Genomic DNA, 20,992 nt, shown 5'->3' with positions numbered 1-20,992 from the left:
ATATATGGAAATAGAAATATACAATGGAGATTAAAATTTTATCACTAAATGTTAATGGCCTTAACCATCAAATAAAAAGGAAAAAAAATGCTTGCTTTTTTGAAACAACAGAATGCGGATATTTACTATATACAGGAGACGCATTTATCAGCGGTAGAGTCAAAAAAGTTGGAAGGTGGTTGGGTAAAACAGTGCTTTTTTGCCCCTGCATTGGGGGAAAAAAGCAGGAGTAGCTATATTAATAAATAAGAAATGTACAGCTAATTTTCAATTGATTGATTGAGAACCTTCAGGAAGATGGATACACGTGGAAATGAGTATGGGAAATAGTACCCTGGAATTATTTAATGTGTATGCCCCTAATTCAAATCAAATTGAATTTTTAAAGAAATTACAACAATTGATACTACCACTGGCTGCTTCTAATTTAATAGTGGCTGGAGATTTTAATGCTGTTATGGATCCGCTAATGGATAAAAAACCAAGCAAAGTTATGAAATCGTTAGGGTTAGATAATTTAGTACAATCTTGTGATATGAAAGATATATGGCGGATACTTCATTTTGATGATCGGGAATTTTCTTTTTGCTCACAAGTTCATAAATCCTTTTCAAGAATTGATTATATTTTTGTTTCAAATCAAATAGTACAACAGGTGACACAAGCCTCCATAGATCCAATTATTTTGTCTGATCATGGTGGGGTGTGGATTGAATTTAAGATTCCTGAACAAGAAAATAGTAGACCTATATGGAAATTTGATAATACATTGATTGCAGATTCAAAATTCCTTGAAGAGTTTCAATTAAAAAGGAATGAATTCTTTCAAATTAATACATTGGAAGAAACCTCCATGGAAATTTTATGGGATGCCTTTAAGCCGACCATCGGAAGTAATATTATATCATATTCGGCATATATTAGGAAACAACTTAAAAAACAATTTTCTACTTTGGAAAAAGAAATAAAGAATCTAGAATCTAAATTGATTGATAAATGGGAGCAAAATACTCTGCAGGCTCTATTAAAAGCAAAAGATAAATATAATGCAATCTCTTCAAAATTAGTAAGGAAAGATTTGTTTTCCCAGCAGACTCTGTATTACGGAAACTCAAATAAGGCGGGAAGATTATTAGCAAATTATCTCAAAGCAAAGAAAAGAATAACAAAAATTATTGCAATAAAGGATGAGAAAAGTGATACACATATTCAAATTGGAGATATTTTAAATTAATTCTTAAATTTTTATAAAGACTTATACTCTTCTGAGCCTTATGATAATAGAAGAAAGGATGGATTAGAATTTTTGAAATTAATTAATAGTCCGAAAGTTCCTGAACATATTAAAAGAAGTTTAGAGGAGCCTTCATTATTAAAAGAATTAGGATCAGCGTTTAAATCTCTTAGAGTTGGATCCGCTCCAGGTGGTGATGGTTTCACAATAGAATTTTATAAATCATTTCAAGTTATCCTATTACCTCATCTATTCAATTTATATCAGTCTCAACTGACTAAGGGTTGCATTACAGGAACTATTGCAGAATCATTGACTATTGTTTAGCCAAAGCCAAATAAAGATCCCACATTGGTTTCAAATTATAGGCCTATCTCATTAATCAATGTAGATGGAAAACTTTTGGCTAAGACATTGGCTTTACGCTTAGCCAAAGCTCTCCCTTTTATTACTGATATGCACCAAACTGGATAGTATTCTTCTTTCCACCTGGAATACATTAAAATGTATTAATACTTTAACTTCTACTCCAATACAACAATCCACATGTCAATCACTATGGTTAAACTCCAAGATATAAATCAGCGAGTCTAAAATCCTCTGGAAACATTGGTTGCAGGCTGGCATATGAACTTTAGATGATGTAATTCAAAATGGGAAAATGGGAAATTTATTACAATTGCAACAATCATTTGGCATTTCAAAATCCCAAGGTTAGAAATGGTTGCAGTTGAAACAGGCCATTTAGAAAGGGTTCCCTGAATGGCGTAACTTAAAAAATCAGTATAGCTTGCCGGGCCTCGGTTTCCAGACAGATTGGCAAGGGCACCAGGCCGTCAAGTGGTATAAATTAATATCTGAATATTTGACTGAAAAACCTAAAATTGCTGAGCCCTGTGAAGATGGAAGCATAATACTGTAGCTCCTCATCACTTTCATAAAAGAAGCCATTTAAGAATATAAAAATTAGATTTTCATTGTGATATTAACAAATATCGACAGAAGAATATTATGGCTTTCAGTAAAACTGGAAAGAGACACAAACCGGAATCACCAACTAAAGCTTCAACGACTAAAGCAGAAGATCACAGCATTGGTGAAATTCTGGACTTAATAAGAACACTGAAGGATTTGATGACAGAAACCAAAGAAGAAATTAAAGATGAAATTAAAGAAGAATTGCAGACTTTAACAACAGAGGTACCCAATTCCAAGCTAGAGTGGGAATACTGGAAAAAAAAACTACTGTGATTGAGGAAAATAGCGCCAGACTAAACACATCAAACTACAGTCAAACCTCGGTTTGCAAGTAACCCGGTTTGCGAGTGTTTTGCAAGACGAGCAAAACACTCAGCAAACTTTTGACTCGCAAACCGAGTGTTGACTTGATTTGCGAGCACCCTCCCCCCGATAACTGGCATTGCTCCCCCCCGCTCACAAAGGCCTCCTCGCTCCAACCGGCACCCTCCTGTGCGAACCTGCCACCCCCCCCCCCCGCCCGAACAACTTAAACCGTCTGGTGCCGGTGCCTAGAAGATCTTCTGGCTTCTGCCTGCCTTGAGTATGCATCTGTGCACGGCGGGCTTCGACCTAGCTGTGGTTATTTTCCCATTTATGTCCCAGCCGGTCACAGGCTTCAAGATGTGTAGCCGTTGCCAGCACGCGATCTCCCTTACTGACCCACATTGGCGGTGTATTCAGTGTTTGGGACCTGACCATTGTCATAGAAACATAGAAGATGACGGCAGAAAAGGGCTACAGCCCATCAAGTCTGCCCACTCTGCTTACCCACCCCCTGTCTATGCCCTAATGACCCAATTTCCTTATCTTGACCCTCGTAGGGATCCCACATGGGTATCCCATTTATTCTTAAAGTCTGGCACGCTGTCTGCCTCGATCACCTGCACTGGAAGCTTGTTCCAATGATCAACCACTCTCTCTGTGAAGAAATACTTTCTGGTGTCGCCATGAAATTTTCTGCCCCTGAGTTTGAGCGGGTGCCCTCTTGTGGCCGAGGGTCCCTTGAGAAAGATAATATCATTTTCCACTTCGACACGTCCCGTGAGGTACTTAAATGTTTCGATCATGTCTCCCCTCTTCCTATGTTCCTCAAGAGTGTAGAGCTGCAATTTGCTCAGTCTCTCTTCGTTCGAGAGACCCTTGAGCCCCGAGATCATCCTGGTGGCCGTCCGTTGAACCGATTCAATTCTGCGCACATCTTTACTGTAATGTGGCCTCCAGAATTGCACACAGTACTCCAGATGAGGTCTCACCATGGCCCTGTACAACGGCATTATGACTTCAGGCTTTCGGCTGACGAAACTTCTATTGATACAACCCAATATCTGCCTTGCCTTAGATGAAGCCTTTTCCACTTGATTGGCAGTTTTCATGTCTGCACTGATGATTACTCCTAAATTTCGTTCTGCTGAAGTCCTAGTTAAAGTTTCTCCGTTCAAGAAGTACGTCCTGCATGGATTTCCGCTTCCGAGGTGCATGACCTTACATTTCTTAGCATTGAAGCCTAGCTGCCAGGTTGAGGACCAACTTTCCAATGTAAGCAGGTCCTGCGCCATATAATTCTGTAAACTGCATTCACTTACTATATTACATAGTTTGGCGTCATCGGCGAATAGTGTTATTTTACCTTGAAGCCCTTGAGTCAGATCCCCTATGAATATGTTGAAAAGGAGTGGACCCAGGACCGAGCCCTGCGGCACTCCACGGTCACCTCCGATGTTTTAGAGAGGGTACCATTAACCACCACCCTCTGAAGTCTGCCACTCAGCCAATCATTGACCCATGCAGTTAGTGTCCCTCCTAACCCCATCGATTCCATCTTGCTTAGCAGCCTGCGGTGTGGGACACTGTCAAAAGCTTTCCTGAAGTCCAGGTACACGACGTCCAAAGACTCTCCCAAGTCCAACTTTCTTGTTACCCAGTCAAAGAAGCTGATGAGATTGGATTGGCAGGACCTACCCTTGGTGAATCCATGCTGACTGGGATCCCGAAGATTCCCTTCATTCAAGATCGTGTCCAATTTGCTTTTAATTAGTGTTTGCACACTATTGATGAGTTTGCACACTATTGATGTGAGACTCACCGGTCTATAATTCGCAGCCTCTGCCCTGCAACCCTTTTTATGCAGAGGAACGACATTAGCTAATTTCCAGTCCAGGGGAACTTTCCCCTTACTTAGGGAGAGATTGAATAGCTCAGCCAACGGTTTCGCCAGGACATCGCTCAATTCTCTGAGCATTCTTGGGTGCAAATTGTCTGGTCCCATGGCTTTGTTCACCTTGAGTCTTGCCAGTTCACTGTAAACTTCACCTGGTGTGAACTCAAAATTCTGAAACGGGTCTTCTGTGCTTTGTGTTGCCTTCAACTGGGGACCGTGTCCCGGTGCCTCACAGGTGAAGACTGAGCAGAAGTATTCATTCAGTAGTTCGGCTTTATTGGAATCTGCTTCCACGTAACTTCCGTCCGGTCTTCTAAGGCGTACTATCCCGCCTGTGTTCCTTTTTCTGTCACTAATATACCTGAAGAAGGATTTGTCCCCCTTTTTAATGTTTTTTGCCAGAATTTCTTCCACTCGAAGTTTTGCCTCCCTAACTGCCATTTTGACCGCTGTAGACCTTGTCCTATATTCTACTTTTGCCTCTCTTTTCTCCGTGCGCTTGTAGGAGAGAAACACTTTTTCTTCTCCTTAATGAGGTGCGAGATCTCCGCGGTGAACCACCGTCATCGAGTTCAGGTGGAAAAACTCTTTGGAGTTATGGATCTACTTGCACTGGTCTCGACCTCAACCTCGAATCCGGTAAAACTCACAGGGGTTCCGCCTTCTGCCTCGACTTCGGCTTCAACCTTAAACAAGTTGTCCTCATTTGGCAGCTCCTCGTCCTCGAGCAAATCTGCTAAGACTTCTCCTGACGAGACACTTGTCTCGCTGCCTCCCTCAGGTCAGGTACTAGCAGTGGTTATCAAGCTGCCCAAGAAGCATGTCTCCAAGTCAAAGAGTCATTCTTTCTCCTCTTCCTCGGAGACTTTAGCCACATTAAATGTACCAGATCCTCAAGTCTCAGTGTCACATTTGGAGGCTATGATCCAGACCATCTTGGATCACCAGTTTGGTAATATGCTTGCCAAACATGCTCCTGCCTCGACTCTGCTTCCTGCAGTCCAGCCTGAGCACTTAGGAATATCACAAGGAGTAGAGTCCTTGGCTGTGCCTCGAGCTGATCCTCCTCACTCTATACAAGGAGTCGAGTCCTTAGGAATGCATTGAGAGGATTCTACACACTCTATGCAAGGAGTTGAGTCTTTGCAAGTGTCTCGTCTGGAGCACAAGCATGCTACTCAAGGAGCCGAGTCCTTGACAGTGCCTTGAGATACCTTGACACCAGGCGTTTAATCCCTTTTGGTGTCTCGATCTCGATCGCCAGCCTCCAGTCCTCCCTCCTCGTATAAGGCATCACCCTTCTCGAGAAATAGGGCAAGAACTCTTCGACTTTCTTCTCAGTGAGACCTGCCTGGTTCGAGGCACAGTTCTCCGCATCAGTCGAGGCATCCATCGAGGCACAGATCCTCTTCTCGAGACAAGCCTAGTCTCTCCAGATCTCGAGACTCTTCGAGGCCTCCAACTCCGAAGTCAAGGACACCACCTCCAGATACCTCAGCTTTTTTTTTGTAATCATTTTTATTAGAAAGGGTACAACAGGGCAACATGAAGAACAGAATAGCCAGAGGCTCAAATACAGATAAGCAGTAAAAATACAATAAAAATACACTCTCTGCTGTTAGGTATTGGAGTAAGACAGGTAGCACAGATCAACAAAACAACAAGAGAGACCGATACCCCCCAGCGAGCTAAGGTGCGAAGATAACTAGAACAAAGAGGTAATAGAGGGGCATCCCCGGTACCACATAAGGTATAAAGACAGCAAGCCCCACAATCCCTCTATGGGGGAATGTGGAGATGAAAAGGACATTCCCTGTCACCCAGCCGACCCTTTACATTTTTGGTTGTATAAAGCACACAAACATCCCAATCGACCCTCCAGCCAAACATACAGGGATTCTATCCATTCTCTCAGTGAGTCGTCTATACCTGCATATTCAGACCTCAGATATCAGTACTCCAGAGAAGCTTCATCTTCGTTCTCTGCCTTGCGAGGCACCTCAAGGTCAACCTTCCTTGGAGCAGATATCTTTTTCTTCTTTCCTACGTCAAATGAGTAAGGACCTCAGTATTACTTTGGACTGATTCCAAATACTCTCAGGAATATTTAGAAGAAATGGGTATGTCTCGTCCTCCTGCGGAGTCTCTCAAATTGACCATTAATAGACTTTTTTCTCAAACCTTTAAGAAAAATCTTGAGATACCTTATTCCATTCCTGCTGTCCCAGGAACTGGAGTCTCGTTACAGGATGGTCCACTGCAAGGGCTTCGAGAAATCTCAGTTATCTCAGTCCCTTCTTGTGGAGTTTCCTCTGAAAAAGACCAATCCTGCCAAAGTGGACAAATTTGGTCGCCATTTGTATCAAAATTCTCTCATGGCAACTAGAGTTTTGAATTTTATTTTCATTTCTTATTTCAAGCATTTGGTTGACACACTGCCTGAATATTTCAAATATATCCCTCAACACCAACTTCCAGGGTTTCAGCAGACGATCACCACTCCAACTCAACTCTGCATGCCTCTCCTTCAATCTTCCTATGATGCATTTGAACTTGCCTCGAGGGTCGCTGCCTTTTCAGTGGCGATGCACAGGCTTGCCTGGCTCCACACTATAGACATGGATCCCAATCTTCAAGATCATCTGGCCAACATTCCTTGTCAAGGCAATGAATTGTTTGATGACTCTATTGAGGCAGCTACTAAATGATTGTCTGAACATGAGAAATTGTTTGCTTCCATCACTTGTCCTAAGCCTAAGCCTTCTACCTCTAAAGGCTTCAGACCTCTTCCATCTTACCAGAGGTGTTTTCTACAGAGATCAGCTCCTTATACAAGAGCGCCTCCTAAGAAACAACCCCGGGGGGGGGGAGGGGGGAAGATGGCGGCGATGTGAGGAGCCGTGAGAGACGCGCTGAGATCTCTCCGAGTTTACTTCTTCTAATCAACTATACCTTTTCTCCAGATGCCCCATACGAAGAGGAAAGGGGTGGTCAGGGTCCTTTCCTTGCCGGCCCTGGCGTCCACACCGTTACAGCAAACTGTGGATCGCTTCTTTTCGGCCTTTCCGGCGCCTGCATATCCCAGAGTGGAGAGTCCGGCACTGGGCGACGAAGTGAGGGAGTCGCTTGCCCTTTCGGGCATTGAAGCATCTTTATCTTCTCCGGTATCCCTCATACCTCCATGTCCGGCAACCTCCGAGACGCTGAGGCGAGAGACTCGCGATCCCGGAAAAGGACACGCGGCACAGCGTCTATGGCTGGTCAGCTGATAGAAGCAAGCAAGAGAGGGGAGAATCTGTCCTCTCCGATGGAGGTTTCCCTGGTTTTTGCTTCAGCGGATGGAGACCAAAATGGAAAAATCGTCTGAAGAGGTAACTAAAATAGTGGAGAGCTTAGACTCATTAACTAAAACTGTGGAAACAATGAAATTGGATTCTATAGTCCAAACTAAGCAGATGCAGGAGGATATATTGCACTTACAACAGTTTAAGATGGCTTCAATTAAAGACAGTTCCTCTATACATAAGAAATTAGAGCAATTTGAACATTTTAATAGACGCCTGAACCTCCGTATTTTAAATTTTCCACAAATTTCGGGTGTATTGCCTCTCGATTTATTGAAAAGATACTTGATTGAAAATCTAAAGATTTCTTCAAATTGTATACCTCCAATAAATAAAATTTACTATTTACCAAATAAGAAGATATCTGGAAGAGGAGGAGAAAATAAGTTTGAAAAAGAGAAAAAGGAGGAAAAATAATGAAATAGAATTTGCTAATGTGACTGATCTTCTTGAACAAACAATAACAGCTGATACTGATAGAGCTACGCTCTTAGTATCATTAGTATTTGAGCAAGATGTAAATATGATTATGAAATTGTTCTTTAAAAATTCACAAAAACTATTTGGGGAACAGAAAATATGGATATACCCTGACGTCGCTAAGACTACTCAAGAACGGAAGAAAGAATTTATTTCTATGCGCCAAGATACTATTAATTTGGGAGCAACGCTTCTTTTAGCATACCCATGCAAATGCTTAGTTAGGTATTTGGGAGTTAAATATACATTTTTCTCTCCAAACCATCTGAAGGAATTCTTGGATGTGAAGAAGATCATTAAGGACTGAGGGATAATAGAAATAAAGCCGGCGCTTAGATACATTAAGCCTATTTGTTAATTAAATTCCTCCTTAAATTTTCTCTCATAATTTTTGCTTGACCATCCCCCCATTATAGTGGTCTAAGAAGGAGATAAAGGAATATTCTTGTAAGTATGAATTTGTATTACTTTTGGATTGTTTTACCTCCCTGTGTTTATTGTAGCAAGATGTATACTTGTAAATTTTGATGAATAAATAGAAATAAATAATAATAATAAAAAAAGAAACAACCACAACAGCAATAGAGGCAGTAGAAACCTCAGACCCCTGCTGCGCATAAGGCCTTTCAGCCTTTATGACCATTTAATACAGAGCATAACCTCCATCATTCCGCCTCTGTCTTCTCTCTTTCCCATTGGAGGTTGTCTCCATCATTTTTACCATCAGATCTCTGGGTGCTGTCCATCATCAGTGAAGGATACTCTCTTCATTTCATCCAGGTTCCTCCAGATCTGCCTCCAAGAGAGTATCCTTCCAATCCATCACAGACCGCCCTTCTTCTTCAGGAAGCTCAAGCTTATGTTCTTAAATTAACAGAAATAACATTTGTCTTAATGACATTAATTCTGGCTAAAGTGATGAGGAAATAAACTTCCATCAGCATAAGTTGTCTTTTAGTTTTTGCACTACAAAAGGATAGTATAATACATAAACTTTACTTAAATTATCTCAGGGGTGTCCAATGTCGGTCCTCGAGGGCCGCAATCCAGTCGGGTTTTCAGGATTTCCCCAATGAATACGCATGAGATCTATTAGCATACAATGAAAGCAGTGCATGCAAATAGACCTCATGTATATTCATTGGGGAAATCCTGAAAATCCGACTGGACTGCGGCCCTCGAGGACCGACATTGGACACCCCTGAATTATCTGATACTGTTATACCCAGATATTGCATGGAACAGGTAGGTTTGTGGATGTCATCACATAGATTACAATTACATGTTGGCAAAACTGAAATTTAGAGGATTTGCAAGCAGATTGCTTGAATGTGCTGGGGGTTGTGACAAACCTAGCACCAGCACTAGTTTTGCCCCTAATAGGATCCTGTGCAGAAAAGCTGACCAGATTAATTCTGGTGACCGAGTTGAGGCTGACCTCCCTTGCCCATATAACTAGAGCAGTGGTGATCCAGATCAAGGGCAGGCAGACTTGCAACATTGGCATCCTGTCTATAAGTCAGCTAAGGCAGGCAAAGAGAAGCTAGCTGAGCCTAAAAAATCTAGACAAAACAGGCAAGGAAAGCCTGCAGTAGAACCAAAGCCCATTCCCCTCTACAGGCTGAAGGGATTGGCTGTGGGCTGATTAAAGGCAGGCTGAAGCAAACAGCAGGGGGAGGAGAGAGTGACGAGGCTGAGTCACTTCAGCAGCCCAGAGCACTGCGAGAGTCTTGGGACAAAGAAGCAGTGGCTGACGTCCCAGATTGGCCCATGCAGGAGGTAGAAAAAAGCCTTCCCACTTCTATCTGTCTTTTCTCAGAGTTGTTGGAAGTAATGGAAGTGCAGGAAGCTGGCTCCATTACTGAGAGTCAGGCACAACCCATGGAAATTAATTGAAAAGTGAGTAGCTGGAAAAACAGCCAGTGGTTTTAGATTTTTCTCACTCTTTGAGCAGGGAGTGATTTGTGTGTTCTGCTCCTTTGAAACAGAAGCTAAACTGTAGGTTTTCTGAGGAGAATACTTACCTGGAAGATTTGCTGTTGTGACCATAGAACGCTTGAGCTAAAGTATACGGAACTGTATGAATGCTCTGTAATGTTAAACCTTCCTGTGTGTGCCGTGGCTGAGAAAGCAATTACCTAATCTCTCTCAGCTGTGCTGCCTAACTGAGACATAACTCAGGCACTCAGCAGCCTTAGGAAAAACGGTCTTGTGGCTAGCTCAAGAGAATATGAATTGTCTGCTGTTACAAGATATGCTAGGATTTCATGTACTTGCTGTGAAAATCTTCTGCCTGCCTTGAACTCTGCTACAAAAGAAAAGTTTTGGGGGGGTTTTCTTTCTGAAATGCCAACCTGGTCTCTGTACTGAGCCAGAGTGAATGGTCTCAGGTGAGACATATTTGCTTAGTTCTTTTGGGAACCTTTAATCTTTGTTTTTCCTTCACTTTTGAAAACTGGATTCTGTGAAGTGCATGCGTGAACTGTATGCTTTATTCCAGGGATCGCAAAGTCCCTCCTTGAAGTGCATGCACATAGATCTCATGCATATTCATTTGGGAAATCCTGAAAACCCGACTGGATTGCAGCCCTCAAAGAGGGACTTTGAGACCCCTGTTTTATTCTTTGTGACCATCAAGAGCAGAATAAAACTACTATCATGTTTTTGAAATAATTCTGACTGGACTTTGTACTGTGTTGGGTGGTAGAAGCCCATACTTACCTTTTGCTCCCAGGCCTAGGCGATTGCCTAAGGCATGGTTAAAGACCTGAAGATGCGTGAACTGTATGCTTTATTCCAAGGATCGCAAAGTCCCTCCTTGAAGTGCATGCACATCGATCTCATGCATATTCATTGGGGAAATCTTGAAAACCCGACTGGATTGCAGCCCTCAAAGAGGGACTTTGAGACCCCTGTTTTATTCTTTGTGACCATCAAGAGCAGAATAAAACTACTATCATGTTTTTGAAATTATTCTGACTGGACTTTGTATTGTGTTGGGTGGTGGAAGCCTATAACTTACCTTTTGCTCCTAGGCCTAGGCGATTGCCTAAGGCACGGTTAAAGATCTGAAGATATCCCTGGTGGTAGGGAACACGCCAGAGCATAGTTGTTGTTACAAGTCCACTGAGGGGTGCTTGTAACAGGGTGCAAGTGAAATTAAAATAGGACATAATTTAGAGGATTTGTAAGCAGATTGCTTGAATGTGCTGGGGGCGCATGCAAAATTAAAACAGGAACTGACAATCTTGGGTGTTTGCTTAGACTCGGCACTTTCACTGAACAAACAGATTTCGAAAACTATCCAGGGGGGATATTCACAAGTCCGTACTTTGTACAGATTAAAACTGATGCTAACATCCTATGACTTTAGGATGGTGATACAGGGATTAATCTTACCAAAGTTGGATTACTACAATTCACTTGAAGTTAGTAATGAACTTGGTTCCAAGGCTGATTGCAAATACACCCAGAATGGCACATATTTCACCTGCCTTGAAACAGCTTCACTGGCTTCCAATAAGACAGAGAGTACAGCACAAAGTCCTTACAATAGTCCACCAGGTTTTGCAAAGGTTGGCTCCAGCCTGTTTTTGTGCATTGTGGGAGATTTATAAACCAGGAAAGATACTAAGATGGAGGGAGGGATGAAATTAACAGCATTAAAGGAAAAGGGAGTGTGTTATGTGACCTCTAAAATAAGGATGTTCTGTATTGCTGGTGTATCTGTGGAACAGTCTATCTGGATATTTGAGATTGTGCACAGAATGTGTCAACTTTAGGAAATTATTAAAGACTCAACTATTTGTCGAAGCCTATATGTAGGTAGTAGAAACAATTCTCGTGTCCTTTGGACATGTGGCAGTCCTATACATGTAAAACATGAATATTGCCTATGTCTGGTTTTTTTTACAGATATTCAGGTATAAATACTGTTTTGTCGATTTTATAAATGTCCTTGATATTGGAAACCGCCTAGATTTTAGGCAATATATAAATGTGTTAAATAAATATTAGAAGCATGAATCAGGCTAAACCTCCTGCATTCTTATATACAGTAAAAACTGGTAAGAAGATTAAGAGGGCTTTCTGAAAAGGTTAATATTTCATCAATATATAATGATAACTTGTGCATTTCCCTTCCTTGCTCCACCCCCTTAATATTGTTTATTGTGAGTTTCTATACTGCTACTAATGACTGGGGAATCAATTCAAAGCGGTTTGCATGAGCTTCTGTAAAAGGTGTTACAATACATGAGCTCCTGTAGAGGTGTTACAATACAGAGTTACAAAGGTGATACAATACATGGGCTCTATACAGAGTTACAGGAGCTTCTGCAGCAGTATTACAATACAGAGTTATTAATACCAGCATAATTAAGACATAATCAATCATCCTACTTATATTACTGGCACATCGATCATCCTACTTACATGCATATGTTCATAACAAAATCAATTGTCCTACCTATATTGACATCTAATATTAGGCTTACTATTGCAGCTAAGTACACAATATTTATACATCTCCTAAGGAGTTTGGCCTATTCAACTAAATATAGTCTATATACATGTATCTGTATCGTGTTTTATGTTTATCTTTGAAGTATTATCTTCCTCAGAGTCTAGTTTTCTGGGCTTTAGCCCTTGGTTTATTTATACCCTATTGTGTTCCTGCTATGTTAAGCTCTGGAATGCATTGCCAGAGGTTAACTATTCTCTGAATGAAAAAATATTTCCTCCTATTGGTTTTAAAAGTATTTCCCTGTAACTTCATCGAGTGTCCCCTAGTCTTTGTTATTTTTGACAAGAGTAAAAAAAATTAAAAAAATTGATCTACTTGTACCCATTCTATTCTACACCACTCAGGATTTTGTAGACTTAAATCATATCTCCCCTCAGCTGTCTCTTTTCCAAGTTGAAGAACCCTAATCTTTTAAGTCTTTCCTCATACAAGAGGATTTCCATCCCCATTATCATCTTGATTGCTCTTCTTTTAACCTTTTCTAGTTCCACTATATATTTCTTGAGATAAGGCAACCAGAATTGAGCGGAATACTCCAGGTAAGATCGCACCTTGGAGCAATACAGAGGCATTATAACATTCTTAGACTTGTTAACCAACCCTTTTTAAATAATTCTTAGCATCTTATTTGCTTTTTTGGCCGCCACCACTCATTGGGTAGAAAGTTTCATTGTATTGTCTAAGACGACACCCAAATCTTTTTCTAGGGCGCTAACTCCCCAAAGTGGACCCTAGCATCTGGTAATTAGGGGTTATTCTTCCCAATGTGCATCACTTTGCATTTATCCACATTAAATTTCATCTGCCACAGTCTTCCAATTTCCTAAGGTCTGCCTGCAATTTTTCACAATCTGCATGCGTTTTAACAACTTTGAACAGTTTAGTGTCATCTGCAAATTTAATCACCTCACTTGTTGTTCCAATTATAGAATGACATGGGGGAAAAAATCTGTCCCTGTCTCCGCCCCGTTCCCACGAACTAGGGCCCTATCCCGTCCTGCAAACCATCTGATCCCATCCACACAAACCTCAAATAGTTTTATACTGAACTTATTTTATTAAAGTTTAAAAAGAAACAATATTCTGTACACTTGTTATTTATAAATGTTTATCAACACAACTAATATACTACTTTATCCTAAAGAAAAGAAATAGAAATTTTTTTCCTTCCTTTGTTGTCTGGTTTCTGCTTTCCTCATCTCATCATTCTATCCCTTCCATTCACTGTCTGCCTTCTCTCTGCCTCTTCCATATGGCATCTGCTCTGTAACTGTACTTCTCCCTTCCATCTCTCCCCATACCCATTGGTCTGGCATCCATCTCTCTCCTACCCACTAACATGCATCTGCTCCTCCCTCCCCTTCTTTCCTCTTCCTTCAAGCGTGTTCCCCTCTCTCTCCCCTACCTATTTCCATGCAGCATCTGTTCCTCTCTCCCCACTATCCCCCCTCTCTCCACTTCCTTTCAGCATCCTTCGCGGTCCAGCAGCCCCCTCCCTCCCGATCAACACCGTCCGGGCATCTCCCTCCCTCCCTTCATGGTGATTTTCATTTTTTTGTCTCCCAGCTGCTCGAGCCTTTCATCAAGTCGCGTGAGGCTGCCTGCAACTTCTTCTCCGACGCAACTTCCTGTTTCTGGTTGTGTCGGAGGAGAAGATTCAAGCAGCTGCGTGCAACTTGTTGAAAGGCTCATGCTGCTGGGAGACAAGAAAAATAAAAATCGCCACAAAAGTGAGGGGAACGGAGGGAGGGAGATGCCTGGATGGTGGTGATCAGAAGGATGGAGGGGGCTTCTGGACTGTGTGATCAGTGACCGCGCGCATTCCCTCACTTCACTGCAGAGACAAGGCCACTCAAGCTCCACAGGGCAGTGAATGGCCTTGTCCCCGCGATCACTTTTTTTTCTCCCCGTTTCAGCAGGTTAATCGCAGCTAGCCACGTGTAACATCCACCATGTCATTCTCTAGTTCCAATTTCAAGATCACTTATAAATAAGTTAAATAGCACCAGTCGCAGTACTGATCCATGTAGCACTCTACTATTTGCCCTCCTCCATTAAGAAAAGTGGCCATTTAATCCTACCCTATGTTTTCTATCTGATAACCCAATTCGTAATCCACAACTGAACTTTGCCTCCAATCCCATGACTCTTTAATTTTCTCAGGAGCCTCTCATGAGGAACTTTGTCAAAAGCTTTCTGAAAATCTAGATACGCTACATCAACTGGCTCACTTTTATCCACATGTTTATTCACAGCTCAAGCAAACTAATGAGGCAAGATTTCCCTTAGCTGAATCCATGCTGACTCTGTCACGACATCATGTTTGTCTACGTTTTCTACAATTTTATTTTTTATAATTATTTCCACTATTTTGCCCGGCACTAAAGTCAAACTTACCGGTCTGTAATTTCCTGGATATTCCATGGAACTGTTTTTAAAAATCAGTGTAACATTGGCCGCCCTCCAATGTTCATGTACTATAGATGATTTTAGCAACAGTTTACAGATCATTAACAGCAGGTCAGCAATTTCATGTTTGACTTCATTTAGTACCCTGGGATGTATACCATCCGGCCCAGGTGATTTATTACTTTTTAACTAAAGAGAACTGATCTATTCCTTCCTAGACATTGGGAATATCAAAAATGGAGAGTGCCCGACATCTTTCAAATCCCAACGGGTGTACCCCGTTAAGCAATTTGCATCTTCAGGGGAACTGCATGACACGCACGGATAGCAGTGTGGAATCCATATGGATAGAAATTCCATTTGGCAGGAACCTGAAAAAGGTCTGATGCTCCCAGCCTGAAAACAGGCTTAGTAGGGCCAGAGGGCCCAAAATATAAAATCAGTGAAAAAAACAAAAATTCTTCAACTATGGATGAAAACAATAAAGCCAAAGAAAGTGGGGACTGGGAAGGCACAAAAAATAGTAAGTTTTGCACTCTTTGAGAAACTCCAAAACACAGTTTCTCAGCTTCACGGAAAACTGAGAACTGTGATGGTCCCATGAGCTGATGACAGGTGGGAAAGAACCAGTACATGCACGGTATGGGTGGTCCTTGAAAGACAATACACTTTTGAATGTCCGTACCGGAATCCATGCATGACATCACCAGTGCTGGGTAGTAACTAGTTACAGTAATTAGATACATTTTTAGTTAATTATCGACTAAATTAATTAGTTACTTTATATTAGTAATTACTAATAAAATTTACAAGTTAATTTTGCGTTACTGTCTACATAGCATGCAGAACAATTGAAGACAACTTTCCATTCATGTTATTTTACTCATTAAGCCTCTAATTCAACTAGTTTCTCTTGCCTCACCATAATGCATTACAGTTAGCTACGGCTATATATGTAACGGCTATATATGGTGACAGCCAGCCAAACGGGCTCTAATGAACTGAAAGAATCGCTTCATAAAGGACTACACTAATTTGCAAACTCATTTGCTTGTATGAGGTCTTTTAAGCATAAATATTGTAAACAGTTTAGGCATTCCTTGATAGATGGTATATCAAGTGATTAATAAACTTAGAAACTTGTTCAAAAAATTCCAGGAGTTTGAATTATGTCTTACTTGAAATGTTATTATTTCCATTATTTCTGTTGCCTTGTTTTTTAATCCTGTAAACTGCTTTGAACTGTAAGGCTTATGCAGTATATACAGTAAATAAAAAATTATGTTATGTTTTGAGATGCACTAGGTGGCGTTGAGTAGCTTGAAACTTCACGATTAGCATCCTTTTTTCTGTTTGTTTTATGCTTTAATTTCATAAAAGAAAATCAAGTATAGAAACTCTCTCAAAATCTGAACAAAAGTTAATGAATCTTTATAATCCTTATTCATATTTAAAGTGAAATGGTGTATGAAATTTTAGGACTCACTCTACCAATGAGTTTCATCATTGATACAAAATGTGAAAATCATCTCTGGTAGTCTGGTTCCTGAGCTTTTAAATGCTAAAGTTATCATCAAATGACACCTAGTATATTGAAGCTGCAAAGGGAATGGTACAGCTGAGGGGGTGAAGAACTTATGTGCACGACGGAAGAGCGGGACTTGGGTGTGATTGTGTGTGATGATCTTAAGGTGGCCAAACAGGTTGAAAAGGTGACGGCGAAAGCTATAAGGATACTAGGTTGCATAGGGAGAGGTATGGCCAGTAGGAAAAAGGAGGTATTGATGCCTCTGTATAAGACTCTGATGAGTACCGTATTTTCACGCATATAACGCGCGCGTTATACGTGGTTTTTACGTACCGTGCACACCCTTGCACGTTATACGCGTGAGCGCGTTGTACAAAATTTTTTTTACATAGTTCCCCCCCCGCCGTCCGATTCACCCCCCCCCCGCAGGACCGCTTGCACCCCCACCTCGAAGGACCACTGGCACACACCCGCACCCCGAAGGACCGCTCGCACGCACTCCCACCCGCACCCCCACCCTGAAGGACCGCTCGCACCCCCACAGCCTCCCGACCCCCCCCATCATGTAGAAGCTCCTACCGATGTCCTGCTGCTTTCTCTTGGCGGTCCCGACACTCGACACGATCGGGGCAAGAAGGAGCTCAAGCCCTCTTGCCCCAGCCAACCGCGGCACCCCCGACATGATCGGGGCAAGAGGGAGCTCAAGCCTGGGGGCGGGGCCTGGGGCACATGGGCCCAACCCGACCATGTGCCCAATGCCCCGCGCCCAGGAGGGACCTAAGGCTCCCGGGCCTATTCTGATTGGCCCAGGCGCCTTAGGCCCCACCAGTAGGCGGAGCTTTGGGACGGATGGGCCAATCCGGCCTCATTCCGTCGTTGGCTGCCTGCCGGACAGGCGGGTTTGGCTCCCGTCTGTCCGGCCAACTACACAAAGGTACGGGGAAGGGGGGTGGGGGTGTCGTGGGGGTCGGCCAGGAGGGTAGCGGGTCGGCTGGGGGGCGGTCGGAGGTTCTTGGGGGGGCGGTTGTTGGGGGGAGGGCTTGAGCTCCCTCTTGCCCCGATCGTGTCGGGGGTGCCGCGGTTGGCTGGGGCAAGAGGGCTTGAGCTCCCTCTTGCCCCGATCGTGTCGGGGGTGTCGCGGTTTGCTGGGGCAAGAGGGCTTGAACTCCCTCTTGCCCTGATCGTGTCGGGGAGTCGGGACCGCCAAGAGGAAGCAGCAGGACACCGGTAGGAGCTTCTACATGATGGGGGGGTCGGGAGGCTGTGGGGGTGCAAGCGGTCCTTCAGGGTGGGGGTGCAGGTGCGGGTGGGAGTGCTTGCGAGCAGTCCTTCGGGGTGGGGGTGTGAGCGGTCCTGCGGGGGGGGGGGGTGAATCGGACGTCGGGGGGGGGGGGGCATCATGCTTTCAGGGTGGGGACAGGACTTCAAGGGGGAGAAGAGAGTCGGGGCGGGCGAAAGGAGAGTCGGGGTGGCCAGAGGAGAGTCGGGGCGGGCAAAAGGAGAGTCGGGCAGCATGCGCGGTATACGGGTGTGCGCAGTATATAAAAATTTCTGTACATAAATTTGTGTTTTTCGCGTGCTATACCCGTGTGCGCATTTTACACGGGTGCGCGTTATCTACGTGAAAATACGGTACTCATTTAGAATATTGTGCACTATTCTGGAGGCTGCATCTTCAAAAATATATAAAAAGGATGGAGTCTGTCCAGAGGAAGGTGTATGGGCTTTGTGATAAGGTGCATGAGGACAGACTTAAAGATCTCAGTCTTTATACTTTAGAGAAAAGGCGGGAGAGGGGAGATATGATAGAGCCATTTAAATACCTATGTAATATAAATGTGCATGAGTTGAGTCTCTTTCATTTCAAAGGAAACTTTCAATGAGAGGGCATAGGATGAAGTAAAGAGGTGATAGGCTCCGGAGTAATCTGAGAAAATACTTTTTTACAGAAAGGGTGGTAGATGTGTGGAACAATCTCCTGGAAGATGTGGTAGAAACAGAGACTGTGTCTGAATTCAAGAGGGCCTGGGATAGGCACGTGGGGTCTCTCGGAGAGAGAAAGAGATAATAGTTACTGTGGATGGGCAGACTAGACGGGCCATTTGGCCTTTATCTGCCATCATGTTCTACATTTCTATGTGGAAAATACATCATGCCTGCTTGCTTGTTTGGGAACAACATACCACTTTCCTCGTAAAGTGCTTTTTCCTGAGGATCGAGATCTAACAAATTATCCAGTGTACCTAAGGGTGAAACATAATAGCAGTATGTTAGAAACTGTTCTGTTGCATTCTCCAAGCAAGAAATTTGAAAACCTGAAGCCTTACAAAAAGGTTCACATAGAAATATAGAAGATCCTTAAGAAAAATGTATTTGTCACCTGAATTCTCCTTGAGAGTAAAGTTTCCTTCTAAGGCAAGCAGGGAGTTTTTGTTCTCTTCTGCTATAAAACAAAACAAAATCCAACAGGAAACATCAAAATCAACTATAATGCTGTCCTGGGTATTTCTTCACTAATTATATCAGGGCTTCCTGATACCTATGATTTAGCAGAGTGAAGAAATGGCCTAGAAGTTAGAGCAATAGATAAACCAGGATTCAAATCCTGCTTTTCTCATTTGTGCCAGACACCATAAAGACTTTTCAGGGCCAGGGAACTAACTGTTGTACCTGACCTGTAACTCAACTTTAGCATGTATTTTGGAAAGGTAACTAAATTAAAATAAAACACCCCAGAATCCAAACATAATGTGTCTTTATTTAGAGGTGAAGTCACTAATTATACAAAATTATTTGCATGACATATACAGTTTTTTCATGAATATTTAGTGGCACAGGGTCTGTTAGTGAGCAGAATCATTATTCACAATCTCCCATCTCTTATCCCACTTGTAAATTGACTCTATTGATAGTTTACTCAATTCTATATACTGAACAACTGTAATCTTTACTTTCCTATCTACACATTGGCATTCTTTTCTCTCTTTGCTTAACTCTTTTTTTTTTTTTTTTGAGATGGTAAACTGCTTAGATCTGCTTAGTGCAGTAATAGTGGTATAGCAAATATGAATATTATTATTATATAACTGGAATCTTCCAAAGCGTCAACTACTTGGACCTGTTAGAAACTAAATAATATGAACCATAAGACATGTCCAACCTCCTTTTAAAATTATTAAACTAGTAATGATAAAGATAAGGGCTGTTAATGTACTATACTGAGCTATAACTACTAGAAAAGAGATTCTCAGAGAGCATTTGCTTCAACTTTGTGTGCCTTTGTCTACTTCAAGTATTTTTTTAACTGAAACAGCCTACACAAAACCATACCTCACAGTTAAAACTTGTATTTCACTGAAAAACATGTCCAAACACTAGAGGATCAGGATTGAAAGATTAGGTTTTTACCTGGCTAATCTCGTTTCTGTTAATATACACAGGAGTCCGTACATTAGCTGTTGATTCCCACTAGCCACGAATCTGTAGAAGAGTGTCATTTTACGATCTTGAACTCCTCCCCTTCTGCAGTGGAGAACAGATCCCTGTTCAGTTGGTATCAAAGCAACTGAATGCCACTGAAACAGAAAAAAAGGAGAAGCAGAGGCACAGGGAACTTCCCCAGCAACAAACATATTCTGTTCTTCTCTTTAACTTATGAAATAGAACAATGATCAATAAACAAGCAAACATTGAACAATAAATTATGCACATGAGTAGCTTATGCACATAAGCAGCTAGGAACCAACCTAAGTGCAACTAGTAGAGGCTAGAGAACCCTCCAAAGTGAATAGGGAGCCCCTGTTCCTGTAGCAATGTCTCTGCTTAATTTTAGATACAGTAGAAAAGGTCCTGAGATGGACACTGGTAACATCCGAGGCAGAAATCAGGTTAAATCAACAGTCTGCACAGGGTGAGCCATATGGACTTCTGTGTATATTAACAGAAACAAGGTTAAAAACCTAATCTTTCATTCTGTTATATATACAGTACATAGGAGTCCATACATTAGCTGACATACTAAAGCAGTGTCAGACATCTAGGGAGGGACAGATGAATCTGCCCGCAGAACCAAGGACCCAAAAGCAATATTCTCTCGAGACAAGACACCCACTCTGTAAAATCTCATAAAAGGGTGAAGAGTAGCCCAAGTAGCTGCTTTACAAATTTCATCAGGCAAAACAGCCCGGGACTCCACCCAGGAAGCTGTTACATCTCTTATTGAATATGCTATAATAGAGATAGGGAGCTGTTTCCCGCAGGCTGTCTGTAGGAAGATGAAATTGCCTTGCAAATC

General features: G+C 42.3%; 1 protein-coding gene across 6 annotated transcripts in view; it reads right to left on the bottom strand.

Moving 5' to 3' along the window:
* ICA1 (islet cell autoantigen 1) overlaps positions 1-20,992 on the bottom strand; it is a 311,620-nt gene that overhangs the window by 60,976 nt on the left and 229,652 nt on the right. For 4 of the 6 annotated variants that reach the window (XM_033931013.1, XM_033931010.1, XM_033931011.1 and 1 more), the window contains exons 11-12: positions 19,079-19,141; positions 18,882-18,941 (exon numbers count right to left, since the gene is read on the bottom strand). The exons of 1 other annotated variant lie outside the window; for it this stretch is intronic. In XM_033931013.1, the coding sequence (XP_033786904.1) occupies positions 18,882-18,941; positions 19,079-19,141 (123 nt within the window). The remainder of the gene's footprint in view (positions 1-18,881; positions 18,942-19,078; positions 19,142-20,992) is intronic. One more of the 6 variants, XM_033931014.1, reaches the window with a different exon arrangement.

The sequence above is a fragment of the Geotrypetes seraphini genome, chromosome 2 (genome assembly GCF_902459505.1).
Source record: "Geotrypetes seraphini chromosome 2, aGeoSer1.1, whole genome shotgun sequence".
Taxonomy (NCBI): domain Eukaryota; kingdom Metazoa; phylum Chordata; class Amphibia; order Gymnophiona; family Dermophiidae; genus Geotrypetes; species Geotrypetes seraphini.
Note: the sequence above shows the minus strand (reverse complement) of the source record. Positions and strands in the feature narration are given on the sequence as shown.